Here is a 22,601-nt window from a genome sequence, read left to right as displayed (position 1 = left end):
GAGAAACTTTTACATAAAATGGTAGGCACCTGGAACGCACTGCCAAGGGTGGTGCTGGAAGCAGACACAATAGAGGTGTTTAAGGGACTTTTACATAGGCACACAAACAGAGGGGCAAGGACAATGTGCAGGCTGAAGGGATTAGTTCAAGTAGGAATTTTTAGTTTAATTAGTTTGGCATAGCATCGCAGAACGAAGGACCTGTTTCTGTGCTAATCCATGAATACTCTTGGGATGTTGTGCAACATTAATGGTGCTATATAAAGGCAAGTTGCTGTTGTTGTCAGTGCCACAGAAAGGTTTAGCCTCCAAACTCGTTAACGTTCCCAAAGTGCACTTCCTAATTGGCTTCTCTGTTTCCTCGCAGGTGTGTTCCCTTTCCTCTCAAGTACAATGGAGGCTCTGAACAATGGTGAGCAGATTCAGATCATCTTGGACAAAATCACTGATACTTTGGTTCACTTTATCACGAGGGCCGGGCTCTCACTGCAGCAGCAATCTCGGCGGCTCGCCCAGCTCCTCCTCCTCCTCTCCCACATCAGGCACATGAGGTGAGCACTCGGTACCCGGTCAACTGGCAGCGAGTCATAACTCCTAATTTTCCAGAAATCTGAAGCCCTGCCCCTGCACCAACCCCTCAACCGCGCATTCATCTGTACTATCATCCATTCCTGCCCCGACTAGCCGAGCTGACAGGTGTTGGCAAGGCCAGTTTCTGGGGACCCTGAGGAAAAGAAGGCTGAGGCATGACCTTGTAGACACTTGAAAAATAATGGATTAGCGTAAATTGATCTTTGGTTTTCGGCGCAAAAGTTGGGAAGTACAGCTGTGCACCTGATAGGGCTGCTGCCTCACAGTTTCAGTGACTCATGTTCAACGTTTCTTCCAGGACTGTTTGTGTGGAGTGTGCAAGTTCTCCTTCTAACCACATGTGGTTACTCCCGCTGCGTCAGCCCCTTCCCTATTCCAAAGGCATGCAAATGGGAAGGATGGTGACCATTGAACTAGGAGAATAAAATGAGATTAGTATCAATGAGTGCTTCAAAGTTGGCATGCACTCTGTGGGCTGAAGGGCCTGTTGCTATTCTGTACAACCCTCAGAAAGAGCAAGTGCAGGGCCATAGGTACGTGGTTCTGAAGGACTGGTATATAATAGTCCCTAATGAATAAAATAGAATTCACCCTGAAATTTGAGAAGGAGAAGATAAAGACAGAAGTCAAAGCTAATATAAAACCTAAAGATAGGGTGTACAATAGAGCAAAAATTAGTGTGAAATTAGAGGATAGGGAAGCTTTTAAAAACCAACAGAAGGCAACTAAAAAAGTCATAAAGGAGGAAAAGATGGAAGATGAAGGTAAGCAAGCCAACACTATTAAAGGGGATGCCAAAAGTTTCTTCAGATATATAAAATGTAAATGAGAGGTGAGAGTAGGTACTGGGTCACTGGAAAATAATGCTGGAGAGGTAGTAATGGGGGACAAGGAAATGGCAGACGAACTGAATAAGTATTTTGCATCAATCTTCATTGGGAATACACCAGCAGTGCGTCAGATGTTCAAGAGTGTCTGGGCTAAAAAGTGTGTGAAGTGGTCATTACTAGAGAGAAGGTGCTTGGGAAACTGAAAGGTCTGAAGGCAGATGAGTCACCTGGACCAAAAAGTGTACTCCCCAGGGTTCTGAAAGAAGTGGCTAAAGATATTGTGGAGGCATTAGTAATGCTCTTTAAAGAATCACTAGATTCTGACACGATTCTTGAGAACTGGAAAATTGCAAATGTCACTCCACTCTTCAAGAAGGGAGAGAGGCAAAGGAAAGGAAATTATAGGCCAATTAGTCTGACCTCAGTGGTTGGGAAGATGTTGGGCGTCCATTTAGAATAGAGATGAGGAGGAATTTCTTTACCTAGAGAGTTGTGAATCTGTGGCATTTGTTGCTACAAGCGGCTGTGGAGGCCCAGTCATTGGACATATTTAAGACAGAGGTTGGTAAATTCTTGATGAGTCAGGGCATGAAGGGATACAGGGAGAAGGCAGGAAATTGGGGCTGAGAGGAAAATGGATCAGCCATGATGAAATGGCAGAGAAGACCTGATGGGGCCGAATGGCCCAATTCTGCTCCTATATCTTAAGATCTTACGGTCTTAATGTAGAAGGGCATTCTGAAGAAACATTTTACCCAAAGAATTAACAAAGGGAGTTCATATGAGGGAGGAATAGTAGGATGTATTCTGTGGGTTAGATGAAGAGGATGGGGAAGAAAGCTTGTGTGAAGTAGGAACGCTGCTTTAAACTAGCTGAGTTAAAGGAGATAGAATTATGGAGACAGATTCTTAGACCTACCAGGTCTGTGCTGACCCATTTCTGTGTCAATTATTGGTTATAGTTTGATGTGTTAGTCCCACAACTAAGGCCCTTACAAAGGTTAAAAATAACTTCATCATTAGGTTGTTTTGAGTATTTAATTTTTTAGAAATTCAGTTCATAGAAATTAGGTGTCAAGTTTGAATCCATGGCACTGAAGGTGTCAGCAGGGAAGGGGTATCTCAGGTTGTAGGGTGGTGGTCTCCACCTTTCCCCATTCACATTGCCCGAGGCACGTCACCTCTCAGCTCCAGGTGTGGTGGAGAAAGAGAGACAGCTTGGTGGTGTGAAATGGTCTATAATATCCTAGGAATTCCGCCTGATTAATCCTGCCAAATCTACAAGGACAAGTACTCTGGGAATTAGGGTCAATGGAAGTTAGAAATATACTGAAATTATGAAGCCTGGGTTTCACAAGTAAGGGAATTGAGCGGTTAGGCTAGCTGGAGTATCGTCCATTTACAGGCATTACCACTCAGCAAGGCTGTCATCTGTGTCATTCTCAATTCACCAGAAATTGCCTTCCACCACATTTACTTTACTTTGGGGTCAATCCTGAAATCTCGTTTAATGGTTTAATGTACCTGCTTACCTGTCTAATGGTTTAATTTGAAATAAAGCACTGGAATCTCAATAGTGGCAGGGTTATTTCAGGAAAATGTTTTGCAGTTAAAAGCCTGAGTTTTTAAAGTATTCTGCATATTCAAGATGAAATGTAGAACTGATGGTCCTTTTAACTTCTTCCCTTAGCTGTTTATTTTGTACTATAGTTCCTGCTGAAAGCTGCTGTTCACCTCCTTGAGTGTTCCCGATCTATATAAGTGATTTCTTTTTCTGGTGACCAGCAGTGTAATTGACTAGCATTACTACATCTTCCAATGTTCTCCTATCATTCCATTGGAATGGCTGGTCTATAAAAATCATGGCATGTTTTTGGGTGGGAATGAGTTAGACAATGATTGGAAGGCAAAAAAAAACTTGCAGACGTTGGAAATCTGAAAATAAAATAAAAAGAAAATGCTGAAGATATCGGCAGGTTCTACACCTTTAATTTATGGTCAGGCAACAACTGTGGAGAAGAGGGAAGAGCTCACCTTGTGGTTTAATGACCTTTCATCAGAACTAGAAAAATCTAAAAATCAAAGATGTTTAAAGCTGCAGGTAAAGCAGAGGAATAGAGAGGTTGGAGGGAAAGTTTGTGATAGGGCGAGACCAGGAGCCAGGAGAAACTGAATGATGCAAGAGATGATGGTGCTGTCTGAGAGGGAGAGAGTGAGAGAGTGAGTGTGAGAGAGGGTGTCAGTGTGAGAGAGTGAGTGTGAGAGAGGGTGTCAGTGTGAGTGAGTGAGAGTGTGAGTGTGAGAGAGGGTGTCAGTGTGAGAGAGAGAGAGTGTGAGAGTGTCAGTGTGAGTGAAAGAGAGTGTGAGTGAGTGTGAGAGAGAGTGTGTGTGTGAGAGAGAGAGTAAGTGTGAGAGAGAGAGAGAGAGAGAGAAACAATAATGATTTGTTAATCGTAGCTGATCTATCTGCCGAAGGTGTAAATAGGAGATATCTTTCACCTCATTTCCACCTTCTCTGTAGCTTATATCCCTGATTTTTAACTTTTCCTGGTCCTGATGAATGGTTGTTGACCTGAACCGTTAACTCTGTCCCTTTCTTCACAGATGCTGCCTGACCTGCTGAGCATTTCCTGTTTTCACTCAGGATATTTCTTTCTATGTCATGTGTAGCTGTGACAATGTTGAACTGATTTCCCCACAATGTGCTTTTATCACCAGCAACAAGGGAATGGAGCACCTGTACAACATGAAGTGTAAGAACGTGGTGCCGCTGTATGACTTGCTGCTGGAGATGTTGGACGCTCACAGGATGCACATGCCAATGGATCCCGCACAGCCCAGTGGCATCGGCACGAGCCCACTGAACAGAGGGACCACGTCATCCACTTCTTTGTTGTCACTAAAGAAGACTGACGTGACTTTTGAAACATCCAGATAGGTAACTGATGCACTGCTGCACAGTATTAACAGAAATCCCAACAAAAAGAACTACCTATGATCACACGCAAAAGAAGCAAATGTCACTGCTGCAAAATCATATAGCTTCAGCTTCATCTAAATGCACTCCATCCAGGCCCTTGCCACAAAGAATGCCCGACCGACTGAGAACAGGAATGGTCAATGATGGAGGAACAATAAGTCATTTCCTGCAGTTCTTTACAAGTTTTCTAATATTGCTGAAAAGTTTAGGCACAATTCCAAATGCTTCTCACATCCGTGCAAAAGACACTCACCAGAACTAAGGATTCACGTTGCATAGCCTTTTAACAAGTACTTGGACAAGATGAGTTGCAATGATAGTTTACCTCCTATTGGAGTGGCTGGTCTATAAAAGTCATGTACCATCAAACTTGGAGTCAAATCTGCTGCAGGCTGGTCTGGGATTTTGTTGAACACACTGTGGGATGTGGGCATTGTAAACAATTAATTGTAGTAATGAGCTGTGACATTGAACTGCATGGTTAAAGGACCACCCCCCCCCCACACACAGTGCTGTTGAGTAGCGAATTCCCCATTTTTGCTCCAGGGATGACAAAGGAATGCTAGGATAACTTGGGGGGGTGGGGGTTTCCATGTGACTGCTGCCCTCATCCTTCCAGGTGACGGGGGCCCTGGCTTTGGAACACGCTGCTGCCGTGCAGTTTCTCAATGGTATAACCTGTAGGTAGGCAGCAATGGTGGGGGAGCGTGCGTACATTTTGGGTGGCGGGTGAAGAGCTTCATGTTGGATGCCGTTGAGCTTACTGAGTGTCAGTAGAGATGCATTTATCCAGACAAATGGACAGTGTTCCATCTTATTCCCCACATACACCTTGAAGACGGTAGGAAGTCCTTTTGGTGTCAGGAGGCGAGCCACTTACTGCAGGATATCCAGACTTTGATCTGCTCTGGCAGTAAGTTAAGCTTCTGTCAAATGGTAATCGCTTTACCCTAGACTGTCAGTGGGGATGCTCACTGCTGGCACTTGTGTGGACTGAAAGTTATTTGTCCCCGATCAGATTGTTGCTTGAATCTTGTCAAGATCTTCAGAGTTTTACAGGCATAGAGAAGGAATCCAGGCCTTTTGGCCCTTGATACATGTTGCCACAGGGTGAAAGTACTTGTAGTGGAATGACTCTCAAGGTATTTCTTATAGCTTTGACTGGACAGCTAAAGTGGGGACTGGAAATGTCACACTGGGACCTGGGGGACAATTTTTAAGGAAGGGGTGGGGCATTGTTGTTAGGGCAGAATTAAAGAAAGTTTGCTTTTACTTATAACCTCACTCCTCCATCTTCAGCACCAAGTTTAAAAAAAGCAGAGCACACCATGTTATCTTTTTGGAATCTGCTTGTGAAGTTCTCAGTAACCCAAGCTATCAGTGTTGGTTGTATCTGTATCTGCATTGTTGAAACCTTTGGCATATGGTGTGCTCATTGTTAAATAGAATGAATAGCTTATGCCCAGTGAAGACATTTATAAAACAAAGTAGATTTAAGGAGGCGTGTCCTTCCAGTTAATACATGTGCTTTGCACATCTGCAGAGTTACGTTTGATATTATTGTTGATTTAAACACTGGAACTATTGAGCTCATAGAAACTTCAGCAATTTAAACCCTTTTTACTGGCAAATAGCAATTGGTTATATAGTGGCCAGCTTTGCCTCTACCCTAAAATAAATTTTAAAGTATAATGGATTTTACTGGGAACAGGAGCTGAGATCTTTGAACATCGCTGTGCAATTCAGACTCTGGTGTTTGCCTCAGGACCTGATTCCAGCAGTACTTTGGGAACATCCCATTCTAAACCTTGACAGGAAAAGGAGCTGTCCTTTGAACTGAGGACTGGGTTGAGTTGTCCAGATATAGGCAATATCTCACTAATTGGAAAGCCCTTCTTTCTGCAGCAGGGCAGTTCATCCTGAATCACTGATGTATTCTCAGTGAGAAGATGTATCTCCTCTTTTGGAGTCTCATCTTTTGGCATACCATTCTTAGATATGATGGAAGAACATAAGACAGGCGAAGGAGTAGGCCACATGGCCCCTCAAGTCTACCCGCCATTTAATATGATCATAGCTGATCAACTCCAGGACATCTCCTCTTCTGTGCCCATTCCCCAATTCCCAGATCTTTCCTAAATCCATCTACTTGCTCTTCAAGCACCCCCAGTGATCCAATTTTCAAATCCCTCTGGGCTAGAGAATTCCAGAGATTCACCACTACCTGGGAGAAGTTGTTCCTCTGCATCACAGTTCAAAATGTCCAGCCCTTAACTTTAAAATTGTGCCTCCTGTTCAGGATTTGCCAGCTTGTGGAAACATGTGGATGATGTTTCTTTCCTTCTCTTGGTTATTTTTACTACTCTTGCAACAGAAATGTATGAATTGGATGCCAGCAGATTGCTACAGGGCTGGAGTAGGGACTGGTGGGTTGGAAGAGTACTACACTTGGAGGCCTGGTAATGTTGCTGTTACTTCAGAGATTGGAAAACTGCTTCACAAATTAGTCACTTAATTTATTGCATTTTTTGTTCCACTGCTCAGATGATTCTCAGGACAAAGGGGTTGTTCTCTGAGAAATTAAATGGGCTTGTTCTAGGGTTTTGAAGGATGAGGAGACAAGTCCCTGGGTCCAACAGCATTGACTGCAGTGGAAGTAATGATTTTCAGGGGGTTTGACAGGGTAGATGTTAAGTGGATTTCTTGTCAGTAGGGAAGTTGAGGACAAAGACGCAGAGTTTCAGATAAGATGTTGTCCACCTGAGACTCAGACAAGACATTCATTAACCTTAGGAAATCTCTACCTCAGACCTGTGAACACGGTGACATCTTGTTTTCCATTGGAACAGAATTAGGCCATTTGGCCCATTGAGTCTACTCCACCATTCCAACCCCATTTGTCTGCCTTCTCCCTGTATTCTTTGATGCCTTACTAATTAAGAGCCTTTCAACCCCCTCTATAAATATACCCAATGACCTGGCCTCCACAGCAGATTTGTCACCTGTTCTGTTTGAGGCTGGGATGAAGAGGAGGTGGGGGAATTGGGGATTAAGAGTGTGGTATACAGAAGTGGTGTATAGACCCTCGATCATTTCAGCCAGATGAAGAGTGAAGCAGGTTCAGGGACTGTGTGGCTTATTCATTATGCAATCTAAACTGGCAGACTTAACACTTGGGTAACGCCAGATAAGATCCAGGTGGGTTCTAGATTTATATACTAGATCACAACCTCTCCATATTCACTTTGCAAGGGGCTGTTCAACCTGTGAGCCAGAGTGCACGAAGTGCTTTAAAGACACATGGAATGCTCTGCACGTACCACAGCTGTGAGATACTCATTCTTTAGTGAAGGATTCTTGTCTGTATTTCTCAATTATAATTGAGAAGCTAAAGTCGCCCCCTGGTTGCCAGAGACTCAGAACTTGGAGCTCGAGAATTAGTTATCCTTTCTCTGAATTAATCGCAGCAACTTTCCCGGATGTCGTCTTATGACTCTAGAAACTTTAGTTGCTCTTGACAGATTTACTGTGAGCTCTTTAAATCAACTGGCTCAGGAGGTTCAATATTTTCGTAACAACTGAAACATCGACAGAACCTTTCACAAGATCCTCTGTGCATTTGCAGATGAAGCAAAGATTCTAAAGAGGAGGTAAAAAAACCATTAATATTTTGAATATCTAGAAATATTTCTTACCCAGGATTTCTCTCCTGAGTAAAGATACTTTTAAACTGTTCAAAATAACAATGGGTTTTAATAGCGTAATAAAGGGGAATGTGGGAAGAGGGCCAGGAACCAAGAAGGTGATTTGCAAAATAACCCAGGGCAGGAATGAGGGCAGTTGGGAAGTGTTAAAGGTGATATGGAAGTATTGCCTGGAACAGTGGTGGATGCAGACAGAGAACTTACATCCAACAATTTTTGTTCTAATCCTTCAAAAGAAAGTTGCCAGACTGCAGGAGAAGGGCAAAATGGTGGAACCACTGGAGAGCACTTTCCTCTGGAGGGCTGAGTGTGTGGAATAATTCTGGCAATGGGTGTTGAATGGCCGTGTCTCTTCTTAGCATTGATGGAGAAATCTACAAGTTGTCCTTTCACTGGGGAAGGGATAACTAATAGTATGAGGTAATTGTTAAGTGTAAGTGAGGTGTGCTGTGCTAGGGGATAATTTGTTCTCAACCTATAAATGGACCTTTACATACAGCTGCTTTACCAAAGGACAGAGCCGGAAGCCAATTTGTGCTGTCTCATGGCTGTGCAGTATGCAACATCTTTATTTCCAAGCTGATGCAGCAAATGAAACAAATGCATTGAGAGAGAGAGAGATATTAAACATCACTTTTTAGTATTAAAGAGACAGCAACTAGATCAATATTTTACTTTCAGGAGGTGGGAGAAGTCCTTTGACAGTCAGGCTTGTGCTTATTGTTTAACAATGACGATCTTATGGAAGACATCGGGTTAAATAGCTGAGTGTTCCGTGATTGTGTTACCAGAGATCATGAATTGTGGTTGCTATTTTAATGATTTGTTTTAGTTTATAATACATTTTTCTATTTTTGCACAAAAGCACAATCATCTGGTGGCACTTCATGTCTGTGCATTTGCAGATAATCTGGAAAGGAGAGTCTTAGACAACATGAACTAATTAGAGTCATAAAGCAGTACAGCACAGGAACAGGCTCTTTGGTCCATCTAGTCTGTGCCAAATGACGATACTGTCTAGTCCCACTGACCTGAGTTGGACTATAGCCCTTCATCTCTCTCCCATCCATGTACTAATCCAAATTTCTTGTAAATGTTGAAATCTAACCCGCGTCTTCTGCTGGCAGCTTGTTCCACACTCTCACCACCTTCTGAGTGAACAAGTTCCCCCTCAGAATTCTATTAAACATTTCACCTTTCACCCTTAACCTTTGTCCTCTAGTTCTAGTCTCACCTAACTTCATCTTGCTTGCATATACCACTGAGGTTGGGTGAGATTAAATTTGAGTTTATTCACTATTATGAGATGATCAAGGTCAGTAACATGGCGATGGTTAAAACCTTACAGGTTGGTTGGCAACATACCTATTTTCACCTTGTGTTCTATTGCCCTGTACAACTCCAGTTGCCCCACTGGCTTCATCCAGTGCTGTAGATATCCTAAATTACATCTAACTGCTTGTTTTCTACACACACAGCGTGTATTGAACCAAACGATTAGTCATCTAAATTACTTCCATGTAGCCGTACATCAATTCCAATTTGATCCTCTGGAAAATTTCCTGTATATCTGTGTTGTTCCTAAATTACACAACTGTCTCCCTGCTCCCCATAATCTTGCATCAGTTTTGACATCCTTCCATTGCTCCCTCCCTCCCTCTGAAATGCACATATGTAGCATTTGTTGCGCTAATCTCCGGTTGGCTGCCTCTCTTTAGAAAACATTAGAGCACCTGCCTTTCCTCTGATAGTAGGTAAGCCCTGATATTTTCAGACTCAGTTTCCTGAGCAAAGGGTTAAAGGGAGCGTAGTACAGTACTTGCAATCAGCCTGCCCTGGCCACGTGGTTGGGAGCAGCTGAATGATCCAGCACGAAATCAGCCCTTTGACCCATGAGTCTGTATTGACTGTCAAATATCCATTTATACCCATCCCATGTTATTCTCTTTTCCCCCTCCCAATTCCCATCAACTGCCCTCTTCACTTCACACCTCACACTTGGGGCAATTTAGAGTGGTCGATTAACCCTGTCGGAGAACAATGATAAGGTTGAATGAATGACTGGGTCAGCTGGGCAGCAGGCAGAAAAGAATAGAGAGAACGCACCAGCATGTAGAAATACCACTTCTCCAGCTAGCGAACGCAAGGAACAAAACCCTTCTCTTAACCATGAACAAAGACAGGTTGACCATGAAACACAAGTTGCTGAATCACCGGTTGCCTCTGTCCCTGTATGTAAATGTATCCACTCATCCCTTCTCCAGTAACAGCAAATTTATGTCCATAACTCCGATCACCCAGTCTCATTCTCAACAGAGCGGACATGGTTTCTGAGTCTTCTATGAATTTAGGCTTTAACTGCCAGCTAAATTTATTTACAAATTAAGATTAGCCAGAGAAAAGGAAAACCATTGTGAAAAATGAATACTATAATCTATTATCACTAAATTTGAATGTTTCAATCTGTGAATTTGTTTACAGTATCATCTAATTGGGTCAGTTTGTGGGAGCTGAACTTAAGAGTGGTGCATCTGGTGGTTCCCTGAACAGAATTGAGCTGGTGGGAAGCTACCAAGAAAGCTACTTTGATAGTTGAATGTTCGGTCCTGTTAATTAAGATTTACCCATTTTTACTACTTGTGGTCTCCACATTGCCTCATGGTTTACTTTTGACAATCATGATGTGGACTGTGTGGCAAGCACCAGAATTAATGCAAGAGCAGAGACTTTTACTTATAACTGCAGTTGAAAGCCCTTGAGCCCATTGTCTTGCAATTCGGCACCGCTAACAAGGGTTCTTTAAAGACTGCTGATTAAAATTCTTCTAAAAACTTTCATTCTGTCCTGAATTATCACTACCAATGAAGGAGCACTTAAACCTATCTTATTGCTCCATCCAGGTAGATTAATTACATGTTCAATTTGCCTGTTATGTAAAATATAGTTAATTATAACAATTTGAGTGCGAGGATAAGGGCCTCAGTCAAATGGGATACTATTAATTTGAAAGAATGAATCCAGGGATAGAACAAGTGACCTTCCCTGAAGATTATTGATAAATATTTCTCACATACAAGATGTTCCAGTGCTAACCAACTACCAAACCTGTGGCAATGACATCTGGAATGTTTGCAAAGGAACATGCCTGATTAAATATATATTAGTGACAGTGTCGAAACTGCACATGATAACTGATTGCTCCCCATGATTCACCAGAGACTGAGTGCTACACCACACAAAAGCTTGCCTGGTAGTGATAGATCAGCTCAAGACCTATATTACTCTGCAGCTCATCTGTTCAGACAAGATGAATGTATTTTTGTGGGTTATCAGAGCTTACACACTTTGTGAATAGAGCATTTTATGGCATTCACAAGCTTTTCTGAGTGGCCTGCTTCATCAGTCTTTGAAAATAGTTTGCATTTTTTCTGAACTTTTTGAAATCATTTAAAGAGGACAATACATTGGGTTAAATGCTGTCTTAGTTTACGCAAGGATTGGAATTTACATAATCACTTTATAGCTTTACTACATAATCTGAATCATAGTGCATTAGTAAGTATAATTTGAAGAGATAAGTAAATGGCATACATTTATCATTCTTTATGGCAGCTGCTCAAAATCTCTCTTGTTGAATTGTGTAAATGGTTTAAAATATATTGGGTGCTGCTGCTTAAAGTAGCAGTGAAATACAGACTGAAATTGGACTTGCCCAAAAATTCCAGGTTGGTCATGGAGTCTATGTGTATTCAGTCAACGTTTACTTTACAGCAAGTAGCTCCCCAAAATGGCTGGATTTGAAACACTGCAGCACTCCAGTATGAACTTAAGCAGAGATGCACTCAGTGGCCACTTTGTTAGATACAGGAACAGAACCTGGTGTGGTCAAGGTTTGACACGCTGTGCATTCAGAATGTTATTCTATATACCAGAATTGTGATGATTGGTTACTGGAGTTACCGTCAGCTTGCACCAGTCCAGCCATTCTCCTCCGAACTCTCTCATTAACAGGGTGCTTTTGCCCATGGAACTGCTGCTCACTGATTTTTGTTTTTGCACCATTCTCTGTAAACTCTAGAGACTGTGTGTGAAAATCCCAACGTCAGTGTTTTCTGAGATACTCAAACCACCCTGTCTGGCACCAATAATCATTCCATGGTCGAAGTCACTCAGATCACATTTTGCCACCATTCTGATGTTTGGTCTGAACAACAGCTGAACCTCTTGACCATGTCTGCATGTTTTTTGATTGGGTTGCTACCACATGATTGGCTGAGTAGATATTTGCACTACAAGCAGGTGGCCACTGAGTGTGTTTGCACAGTGCGGTTCCAGAGGTTTCATGTGCCATCAAGTGCTTCTTTTCTTGCAAATTTTAATGAAAAACATCTAGCTTAAGAAAAATCTTCAAAGTACACCATATCTTGCATTGAATAGCTGAATCCTCTGGATTCTATTCCAACTATATAATGGAGAACAATTCTGATTAACAAATGAACTACAGTTCTTCAAGTTTGGTAGGGCTTTGACAATGATTGCAATCCAAATGCCTTGTTGACAGTTATTTTCCTGCAGTCTACTTGCAGAAGTGTGTGAAGTCCATGCCTTGCTTAGGAAGTCAGTGAAGTACTTTTGTTCATTATTTTTTTAAAAGCTTTTTATGTGCTGTGATGCAATTGTGCCCATATCCATAAGAAGCTTGTTGTAAAAATCGTTTCAGGTGATTCACTCCACTGAAATCCCCGCACACTACATGGGGCCCAATGTTTTTGGAATACCGCAAGTGCCCGAAATGTTTTAACCAAAGAGAAATATGTATTTTTTTAAAATTGCAGTTGTGTGTGTATGGAAGAAAAATTAAAGAACTTGCAGATATAATAAAAACACAACTGGGTGCCACAGATCCACAAATGATGGATCGTGCCTCCAAGCAGACAGCTCGCAGTGTATCTGTAAATTGGAATGTGCAAGCTATTCCTGTAAGAAAATGAAGAACTCAATCACAATGTTTGATGACATACTTGTGGTCTGTGGCCAAAGAGTCCGGGTTATTTTCCCCTCATTACTGACAATTCTGTACATCTGCAGCCTTGCTCACCAAATTTCGTGTCACATGCCGGTGATAATAAACCTGATTCTAGTTCCTCTCCGGACCCACTGCAATTGGAATCACGGTTGTCAATTTGGATGGGGGAAGTTTGACAGATGCTTGAGCCTAAAATGTCACCCATGTCACTTTGGCTTTTACCAGTATGTGTGGATGGGGAATGTGAATTGGGCATAATTAAGCTTTTGCAAAATGAAGTGGGGGCTTGTCAGGAGGACCATATTAACTGTTCAACATACATACAGCTATCATGGGTGTGGAACTCTCGTCTTTGCTTCACACTTATAATACATGCTACCTATATTGGTGAATTGCTTGAACTACCTATTGCCATACACTACCTAATAAATTTAATGGTGGCCCTTCTCTAATCAGCAAAGGGTCTGCACTTTGTAGCACCAAGAAAGCGTTTTGTGGCAGACTTTCCTTTCGAAATACACTGTTTCAGCCGATGCAGTCTGTAATTTTTGTGTGATTGCATGTAGAATGATTTTATTTGCATATTGAATGAATGAAATAAAACAGTGACTTAACCTGTGCTTTTACTGTGTTTTGCTTGGAATCCAGACTTCACTTTTACAAGTGAGTGGGCACTGTGCAAGTGGAAGATTCTTTGGTGCAGTGTGGAATGACTGCATTCCTAGAGTCAGCTCACGGCGTGGCTCAAAGACAGGGTGGAGGAACAGAGCACAATGGTATTTCATAGTTGTGTTAACAATCAGAAGACACAAGCTGTGGAGATGACAGAACTTGAGAATTAAGTATGCATAGCTCTGGACAAAAACTAAGAGGTGCAGAAGACAAAAGGAAGGACATTATAGTTAAGCCCTTACAAATCAGTGCTTAGTTACCTCCAAACTCTGGAAAAATTCAGGCAGGGGTGGGGGAGATTGAGTGAGTGGTACGGGTGATTTGCATAGACAGGTTGAGATTGTTCTTAAAATGGAAACGGCTGAGATTTAAATGCTCAAAATGTTTGTCCGTTTTAGTTGAGGAGGTACTGCAAAAGAGGGTAGCAACCCATTTGCCATGAAAACACAAAATTAATACTGGCCACCAAAACTGAATGACGTAAGCCAAAAGGCAGCATCCCGGCCATGGCCGCGACGCTATGTGCGGCAGCTCAAGGAAGAACCACCAGTGATAAAGAAAACCAGCAGGACGTGTCAGGAGCACAGCAGTAACAACAAAAACACAAGTGAAAGAAGTAGGTCTTTAATTAGCAACCCAGTTTTCCACTGTACACCAAAAGAACCAGCTTTCATTTTATTACTTCTTGGTAGGCAAGGCTGCCCTGGTATAGAAAAATGCACCGAGATTTACCATTATCTGAGCATGCCACTATCAGACAAGAACATAAAAAGGTGGGATGCTGAAAGCCCTCATGAATAAAGAGGTTCAATCTACTCCTGATCCATGCTGGGATTGCTTCACACGCGAGTCACACCAGCTGCGCAGAGCAAGAGACGGGCATTCCTGGCGAGTTTTATATTTATATTTGTACGTTATGTTTACATCTGTGCCCCAGCAAAACCTAATATTCTGTCTGTGGGCGCTTTGGAAAGAAATTACAAGTAGCACACATGTAAATCACAGCATGGTTATAACACAAAGAATAATAGCTTTAGCAAACTGTACATAAATATTTTCTTCATTTTTAGTTTACATCCAATAATTATCAGAAGTAGTTTTATTTGTACCTCCGCTCTGCTTAGTCCCTTATAGATTTTCATCATGTAAAGGGTTGATCTGAACAATTCTTTGTATAGCCATTCCTAAAGCAGTTTTCTTTCAGAAAGAACATTGAAAAAAGCTATTCAAAGATTACGTTACACTTCTCACTGAATCTGGGGACGGGTAACTGGGTGTGTCCTTCTTGTGCCCTACTCAATGCAAGTTGGCTGCAGCCGCCCCGAGAGGTTTCGGAGGGCCATGAGCAGACCAGCTAATGGCCAAGTCAGAGCTGTGTGCATCTCCCCCTCTTCCTCGGGGGGTGGGGGGGTGGGGATCCTCCTCTGCATGATGCGCTTCTCTCTCAGTCTCCTACAAATCATATCGGAGGAGGGCCATTGGTGTACCTCAGCATGGGGTGGAAGGAGCGGGCAAAGTTATTGGACATGGCACAGCTGTAGTCCTCTTCGTTCATTGGCACCAGGCAGGCCAGTGCAATTAGCAGCAGCAACAGCAGCTGGAGAGGCAAAGCCGCTCTGAGCACTCGCAGCAAGAAGGACGAGCTCTTCTGGGCTGCCTGCTCCTCAGAACGGGAAGAACCTCCTAGGCTTCTTGTGCTGGACCTGGATTCAGAATACACAAAACAGGGCAGCCGAGTCAGACATTAGCTTGGAACACAGAGCTCTTTAGACATTCCCAGCTGTCATTTATCTCACTGAAAATACTAACCTTCAAAGCAGGAAGCTTACGGGTTTGGTGGATCTATCCGGCTTTCAATCTACACCTCCACTGTCAGCCTTGGTGGCCAGTCCATGTGGCAATGTGGGGTTGTACGTAAGCTTGAAAACCACTGTGGCTCCATATTGCTGGTGGGGGTTCCTAAAAAGCACTGCTTTCTACATTGCCAGATCCACCAATTTAACCAATTTCCCCCTGGGATCAATAAAGTATGACTATGACTATGACTTGTTATAAAATGTCAGACTTCATTGTGTCAGCTCCCTGTAATATTCGTAGTGTTTCAGGAACCATCGGATACAAAAAGATCAAGGTGATTAAATGCGCTTATGAGCTTTCCCATTTTCTTTCATCACTACTTCTTATAGAAAATGGATGTGGGAGATGGATTAGAAGGGCCCCTGCACTAACAGAAGTAGGTGATGTAGATAAAATGCTCTTTGCTTCACAATAGGTGGTGGCAAATTTAAAATTTGCAATACAAGGAGGGCAAATGGTAAACTGTCCAAGAATATCCCCAGTCCCAGCCAGAACTGATAACCGAACCCCCTGCTCTCCCTGTAATGCTCCCGGAGATTTCCAGTAAGATTTCTTTGCCAACCGTGAACAGCTGCTGGAGTGGGGACCTTCAAAGTGGTTTACACAAGGGGTGCTAGAGTGGTTATTGACTGAGCTTGTATCTTAAAGAAGACAACCATCTTTAAGGAAAGCACTTACCCAAGTCCAGATGCTCTTCTGAAGTTTATTTCCAAAGTCCGGGGAAGCTGAAGTTGAATCTTCCCCAGAGGATTACTTCCTTTTATCAGCCCCAGATTGCCTGCCTCGTCCCTTTAGCTCCCTTAGGAGCACAGGCTGCTGTGTGACTGAAGGCCAGGTGGTCAATGTCCCAGCCATCAATCAGCCCAACGACATCATATGTAATTCTAACAGCAACACGAACTATAGCTACTAGGAGTAACTATGTGATGGCAGCAGAAATGGAGTAATCTTCTGTAAGTATTGGCTAATTCAGAACAAGCTCCCAGCTCGCCAACTAATGGCAGTGCATAGCTCCTACAGCCCCGACGACATTTACTAGATTTCACCCTCCCAAAGACTGAAGCTGTGTAACTTAGAAGTTTGGATCTAATCTGAGCTGCCTTTCCCTTGTTTAAGAAACTGTCACATGCATCAGGCTGAAACAACTTAAATCATTCAGTCAAATCCCAAGTAAAAACAAATTCCTCAGGCAAGTCCAACTGGGTGAAACAGATCAAGTCCCTCCCTCAACCAATGCATATGTAAACTTACTTCAAAGTAACTCATGCTACATGCACAAGAGTGAATCCCCTTGCTTGCTTCTCTGTTAATTGCACAGAGTGAGCTACCAACAGAAACCCAGGTCCAGACATGCACATAACATTAAGCTATGGGCTGTGACCTGAAACTCCCACACTTGCTGTGACCAGGAACAGGAATCTGGACCTTAGGGCTCTTTTCCTTTCTGAATTTCTACTTGGGAGATGGGAAGGTCATATTGACTGTCTGTCCCCATGGCCCTTCCCTGAAGGGCAGTTAGTTATGAACTAGTTGGCTTTTCAGGGTCATATTCCACCACCACCCCTCCCCCCAAAGAGGCAATTATCTGATTCATTAAAACTGTAAAAGGCAGAAGATGAATTCACAAATCCTTAGATCCTAAATGAATACCACAATCATGAGCTCACCAGCCCCCACATGCAACCTTTACAACCCCCAGACCACGAGCCACCAAAACAACGCACTAATATTGGCCTCCACCTCTACACAATATTTACTTTGGCTATGGAACACTACAGACAATAGAAAATACCTTAGGAACATTTTGGATAATGATAAATATCAAAAAGCTGATAGAACCTGCGCATGTACCAGGTGTACTGATGCAGAATGAGCCTTCTACGGGATGTGGTCCAGAACACAGTACATAATTCCATGATTAGTAGCTTGTGATCTTTGACAGCATCGGTACATAATATTGATTAAATAGTTCAAGCTGGGTAAACACCTTCCATTCACGGCGTCCCTTCAAAGTTAACCATTTCAAACTGGATGGCGACCTCAACCAGTGAAATGATAATGTGGCCGCTGCCAGTTCCCTATTACTTCAGGCCAAGTATCATTTGGGGGAATTGAGAAAGCGACTGGGCTCCTGCAAAAACAGTAACCGCAACTACCCCGACAAGACTATCACTTGCTGCTCCAGCCTGGTATACACCACAAGACATGGGAGCAGAATTAGACCATTTGGCCCATCAAGTCCATTAGAAAGAGTACGCAATATCCAATTATCAAACCAAATTTTTAAAAATGGGAAGAATAAGGCTTGTGCATCCCTTGGCAATGGAGAGGGTAGGAGAGGTTGCCTTTGGTACAAGGTCCAATGGATCTTCCATAAGCATCTCTGGCAACAGCTGCACATCTGTCCTTTAAGTTTCAGAAGATCTCTGACAATCTAACCATTTCCTCATCATCCGTCACATTATTAAGGCAGACTGAACTGTATTCAGAAAGAGTCGTTCATGACCTCAGATAACACTGACATCACACCAGAGACAGCAAATCCCCATGCAGGCGATCACTTGCGTGGGGGTCAATAGCTACAAGGTGGAAACTGTAACAGCAACTCAAGATTCCAAGGAAGAGCAATAAGACCATACAAAGATAATGCACTTTGCATTATGTTAAATGTTGGTCAGGATGCCAGGAGGAATGTGGCCCATTTGAAGAAGAGCAGTTTCCCAGTGTTCTGGCTCACCTTTTGTGATACTAAAAACACTGCATAAGTAGCGGACATCACACCAGAATTAGGTGGAAGCCTCATGTCTAGCTGCACCTTTAGTTTTAAAACCCCACCCTCAAACCTAATTCACAGCTTGGAACAGATGCAATTGGCCAACACCAGGTCTGGCTCAGTTCAGTGCCAGTCACTAATGAGCACTGGAAGGGCCCAAGAAGCCAAAGCCTGAAGCCTTGGTGAGGGCCTGACAAGAGATGCTGTAAATCAGCTCAGGGCACACGGAATGAGGGAGGGGGAAGGATGAGTTTGCCCAGTGGAGGAGCAGTGAGCTGTTGATACATTGTGCCATTTCATATTGCATCTGCAGAACAGATTCAGGGAGTAGAAGAGGTTGGCCCACAGCTTCCACCCAGAAACCTTTCCTGCCACTAATCCGATCTCAGTTCATTGCTACAGCTCCACTGGTCCAGCACTGATAAATTATCCATGTCGGTTTTGATTTTACACCCTAAAAGGACTCAACATGATGAAGGGTCTTGGGCCAAAGTGCTGACTGCTCATTTCCCTCCACGAGTTGCTCAAGATTTTCAGCACCTGCAGAATATCTTCCGTTTCTGTTTGCTTAACACTGCGCTGCTGCTGTAACGAGTAGTCTGCGAAAGGGCAGGAGGCAGAACTGAGGCTGACTGAGACTGCATCAGTGCTCCAGGATTTGGTTTACAGATATGGCTTCTCTCCCAGTCATTCCCAAGGCCCATTATAGCACTGAAAGTCATGGGACTTTAAGCAGCATCACAGTGTTCCTTTACTGAAGTCCTATTGCACACTACCTCAGACCTCTGAGAATGCCAGTACTGGGAGTTGATGAAATGCAACAAACACAACAGGAACAAGCGGTACCTCATTCCTCACTAAGAGGCTGGTTTATTAAAATTAAACAGGTTAACCAAATGATAGTGTTACCGCAGGAAGAGAACATCTCCGACATAATGAGGTTTGACCTGTGTCATCTCGAAGTGAAGCGCAGATTTATGGCAAGCTTTAACTGAGAGCCAGATGAAAGGGGTGACTGAATGATGAGAATAAATTCAGCATTATCTTCTCACAAAGCCACTGACTCCGTCCCCGACACCTAACTGAATACCGAAAGCAGTCATGCGATATTTATTGCGATTTCTTCTCCAGCTGCACAAGATTACTGTGATATTCGACAATATAGTGGTGAGTCGGCTTGGCTCAAATTTTGGTCCAGGCTACTTTCTTGCCATCAGAGTCTGAAGCTTGTGGAAATATCTTCACAGATTGTGTTGGATACTCACCTTTAAGCCATAAGATCATGGGGTCAAGTTGGAATCCTACAGGTCCTGTGGCCCATCTAATCTGTGCCAACCTGACATTCTGCTAGATCCCATCTACCTGCATCATGGTCCTCCATACTCTTAAGTGCTGCCCCAAAAATCTGAGTCACTATTTGTGGTGGAGGTCAAACCTCTCGCAACGTTCATAAGCACCTTGATGAGCACTTGAATCGACAAGACTATTTGCTGCGGATGCCCTGCCAGTACTCGACTTCCCAAAATGCATCACCTTGAACTTACATAGAATTGCAGCACAGTACAGGCCCTTCAGCCCACAATGTCGTGCCAACCTTTTAACCTACTCTAAGGATTAACCTACTGTGAGGATTAAATTGCATCAATGATCTACCAACTTCCCATTTGATTATCGTTTTGCTGTAGCCTTGGCTAACCACCAATTTTCCCATCTTCTGCAAACTTCCTCCTAAATGCACATCAAATCATCAATATTTATCATAAACAAGGGTTCTGGCACTGATCCTTGCAGTTATACCATTGGTCACAGACTTCCAATCAGAAAAGCAACCTTCCACTATCATTCATTGCCTCCCGTCACCAAGCAAGTTCTGGATTCAGTTAGCCAACTTGCCTTGGATTTCACATGCCTTAACCTTCTGGACCAATCACCCATGCAGGACCTTGTCGAATGTCTTACTAAAGTCCATATGGACCATGTATACCACCATGCCTTCATCTATCTTCTTAGTTATCTCCTCAAAAAGTTTATTCAAATTCGAGTGTCAGAATTTCACCCCTATAAGCCATGTTGAACTATCCCTAATCATTCTCTGACTTTCCAAGTCTACATAAATCTGTCTTTTAAGATCTTCTCTAATAATTTCCTACAACTGATGCAGGGCTCTCCACTTTGTAGTTATCCCTGCTGTCTTTCTCAAATAAATATATAGTGTAGCTATCTTCCAGTCTTCTGGTACTTCACCTGCAGCTAGTGAAAATGCAAAAATCTCCATTAGGACCTCAGCCATCCCCTCCTTTGTTTACGATACCATCCCCGGATCAATCCCATTCATCCCTGAGGATTTATCAACCTTTGTGCATTCCCTGATATCCACACCTCACCCTTCGTAATGGTGATCTGCTCCAGACAATTGACATATTGTTTCCTGAACTTGCAATCTTCCACATCCTTCTCCTTGCTGAATACAGGAGAAACAAATTCATTTAGAACCTCATACAAAATGCTGGAGAAACTCAGCAGTCCAAGCAGTGTCTATGGGAAAAAGTAAACAGCCAGCATTTCGGGCCAAGACCTTTTATCAGGACTCTTCATTCACGAGTTCTGATGAGTCTTGACCTGAAACATCAACTACTGCCTGGACCGCTGAGTTCCTCCAGCATTTTGTGTGTGTCGCTTGGCATTCCAGCATCTGCAGATCTTCTCCTCAATTCGAACCTCACCCACACACATACATTGCCCTTTTGGACCCCAAGGGGGCTCATTTTTCTCCTGCATACTCCCTTGCACTATACTGCTGCTGCAAAACAAAAATCTTTTATGATATATGTCAGTGGTAATAAACCTGATTCTGAATCTGCTACTGATACATCTGAGTAGTCTGAGCAATGGACAGAACTGTGGCTGAAGATCTGGTACCCAAATAGATTAACCTTAAAGTCCAGAGTCTTTAAATTCCTCCTATTTCTCAGTTACTTGATAGCATCTCTTCAATCTCCTCTCCTCACCCAAGCAAAGAGGTGCCAACCAGCCCCTATTTTGCTTTCTGTTGTCTTCCCTCCTGCTGCTGGTCATATGTCCATCCCACTCTCAGGCACTCTTCCTGTCAGTTTTAAATGTCTTTTCTGACCAGTATTTGCACTCCTCTGCTTTCTTTTCCAGTTTTTCCTTCAAACTATCTGTTAAGATAATCCTTCAACCCAAAGCAAAGCCCGCCAGTATTGTTACAAACTCTACACAGTTGGGAGAAAATCATATTTCACATCTTGGGCACCTCATTTCAAATCTCAAATACGTTGGAATTTATCACCATCTCTTACAGTGCCAGGAGATATCATAAAAATAATATTGTTTGGCTTTTTTAAAAAACCAACATTTCGAATAGCTTGATATTTAAACATCAGGGGCTAAATTTGATTGCTTGAGCTGTCAAAACCAACAATCTAATTGGATATTTAAAACAAGCACAGTTTGATTGGTTGGTCAGTAGACTTGAAACCCAATTATACCAAGCATTAGAAGGTCCAATAAAAAAAGTTGGAAGCATCTTTTGAAAAAAATCCACTCTTAATCTGTTGAAAAACACAGTTTAGAGAGGAACAGTCAAAAGTATTCACATGTTGGCTCCTTAGTCCAGTTTGATCCACAGGGAATCCTCTGCTCTTCCTTTTCCTCACTGAAGTTTACATCAGACTATACCACATTCCAGTCGTGGGGTTTCTGGCTGGAGATCTGGTCCAATGAAAAGACATCTAAACCGCCTCAGCCGGCAAGAGGAATTTGTCCCCTCCCACCCAGCACTGTACCCTTCCCTGTTCCAGTGTTTGGACATACCATTCTTTCCGTAGAGAAGCTCACATTACTGAAAATCAGAAACAATGCTCACTGCAGACTACATGCCATTGTGGTTGGTTCATGTATTGTGAGATCAAACACAAAGCACTCTGATCAGAGAACAAATGCTGATAGCCCATAATGTTCAAGATCAAATATTTAAAATACACAAGCATTCTGACCACAAGCTGTCAGGCCTAGTGCACCTGATTTATTCCTCTATTCAGTAAAGACTGATTTATATCACTGCTTGTCAATGTAACAAATTAAATATTGTACACAGACAAGAAACATAACAATATACCAGGCAGCAGCACACTGACCTCACTGTATT

At 42.8% G+C, this 22,601-nt stretch overlaps 2 protein-coding genes across 18 annotated transcripts in view; one reads left to right on the top strand and one right to left on the bottom strand.

Annotated features, from left to right (window-relative positions):
* The window catches only part of esr1 (estrogen receptor 1), a 216,832-nt gene extending 203,103 nt beyond the window's left edge, over nucleotides 1-13,729 (top strand). The window contains exons 7-8 of the mRNA XM_063056286.1: nucleotides 368-551; nucleotides 4,140-13,729. Coding sequence (XP_062912356.1) covers nucleotides 368-551; nucleotides 4,140-4,359 — 404 coding nt within the window. The 3' untranslated portion in view covers nucleotides 4,360-13,729. The remainder of the gene's footprint in view (nucleotides 1-367; nucleotides 552-4,139) is intronic.
* A 682-nt stretch (nucleotides 13,730-14,411) lies between these two features.
* The window catches only part of syne1b (spectrin repeat containing, nuclear envelope 1b), a 504,374-nt gene continuing 496,184 nt past the window's right edge, over nucleotides 14,412-22,601 (bottom strand). For 16 of the 17 annotated variants that reach the window (XM_063056272.1, XM_063056269.1, XM_063056271.1 and 13 more), the window contains one exon: nucleotides 14,412-15,506. In XM_063056272.1, the coding sequence (XP_062912342.1) occupies nucleotides 15,263-15,506 (244 nt within the window). In that variant the 3' untranslated portion in view covers nucleotides 14,412-15,262. The remainder of the gene's footprint in view (nucleotides 15,507-22,601) is intronic. The other variant, XM_063056279.1, reaches the window with a different exon arrangement.

The sequence above is a fragment of the Mobula hypostoma genome, chromosome 8 (assembly GCF_963921235.1).
Source record: "Mobula hypostoma chromosome 8, sMobHyp1.1, whole genome shotgun sequence".
Lineage (NCBI taxonomy): Eukaryota > Metazoa > Chordata > Chondrichthyes > Myliobatiformes > Myliobatidae > Mobula > Mobula hypostoma.
Note: the sequence above shows the minus strand (reverse complement) of the source record. Positions and strands in the feature narration are given on the sequence as shown.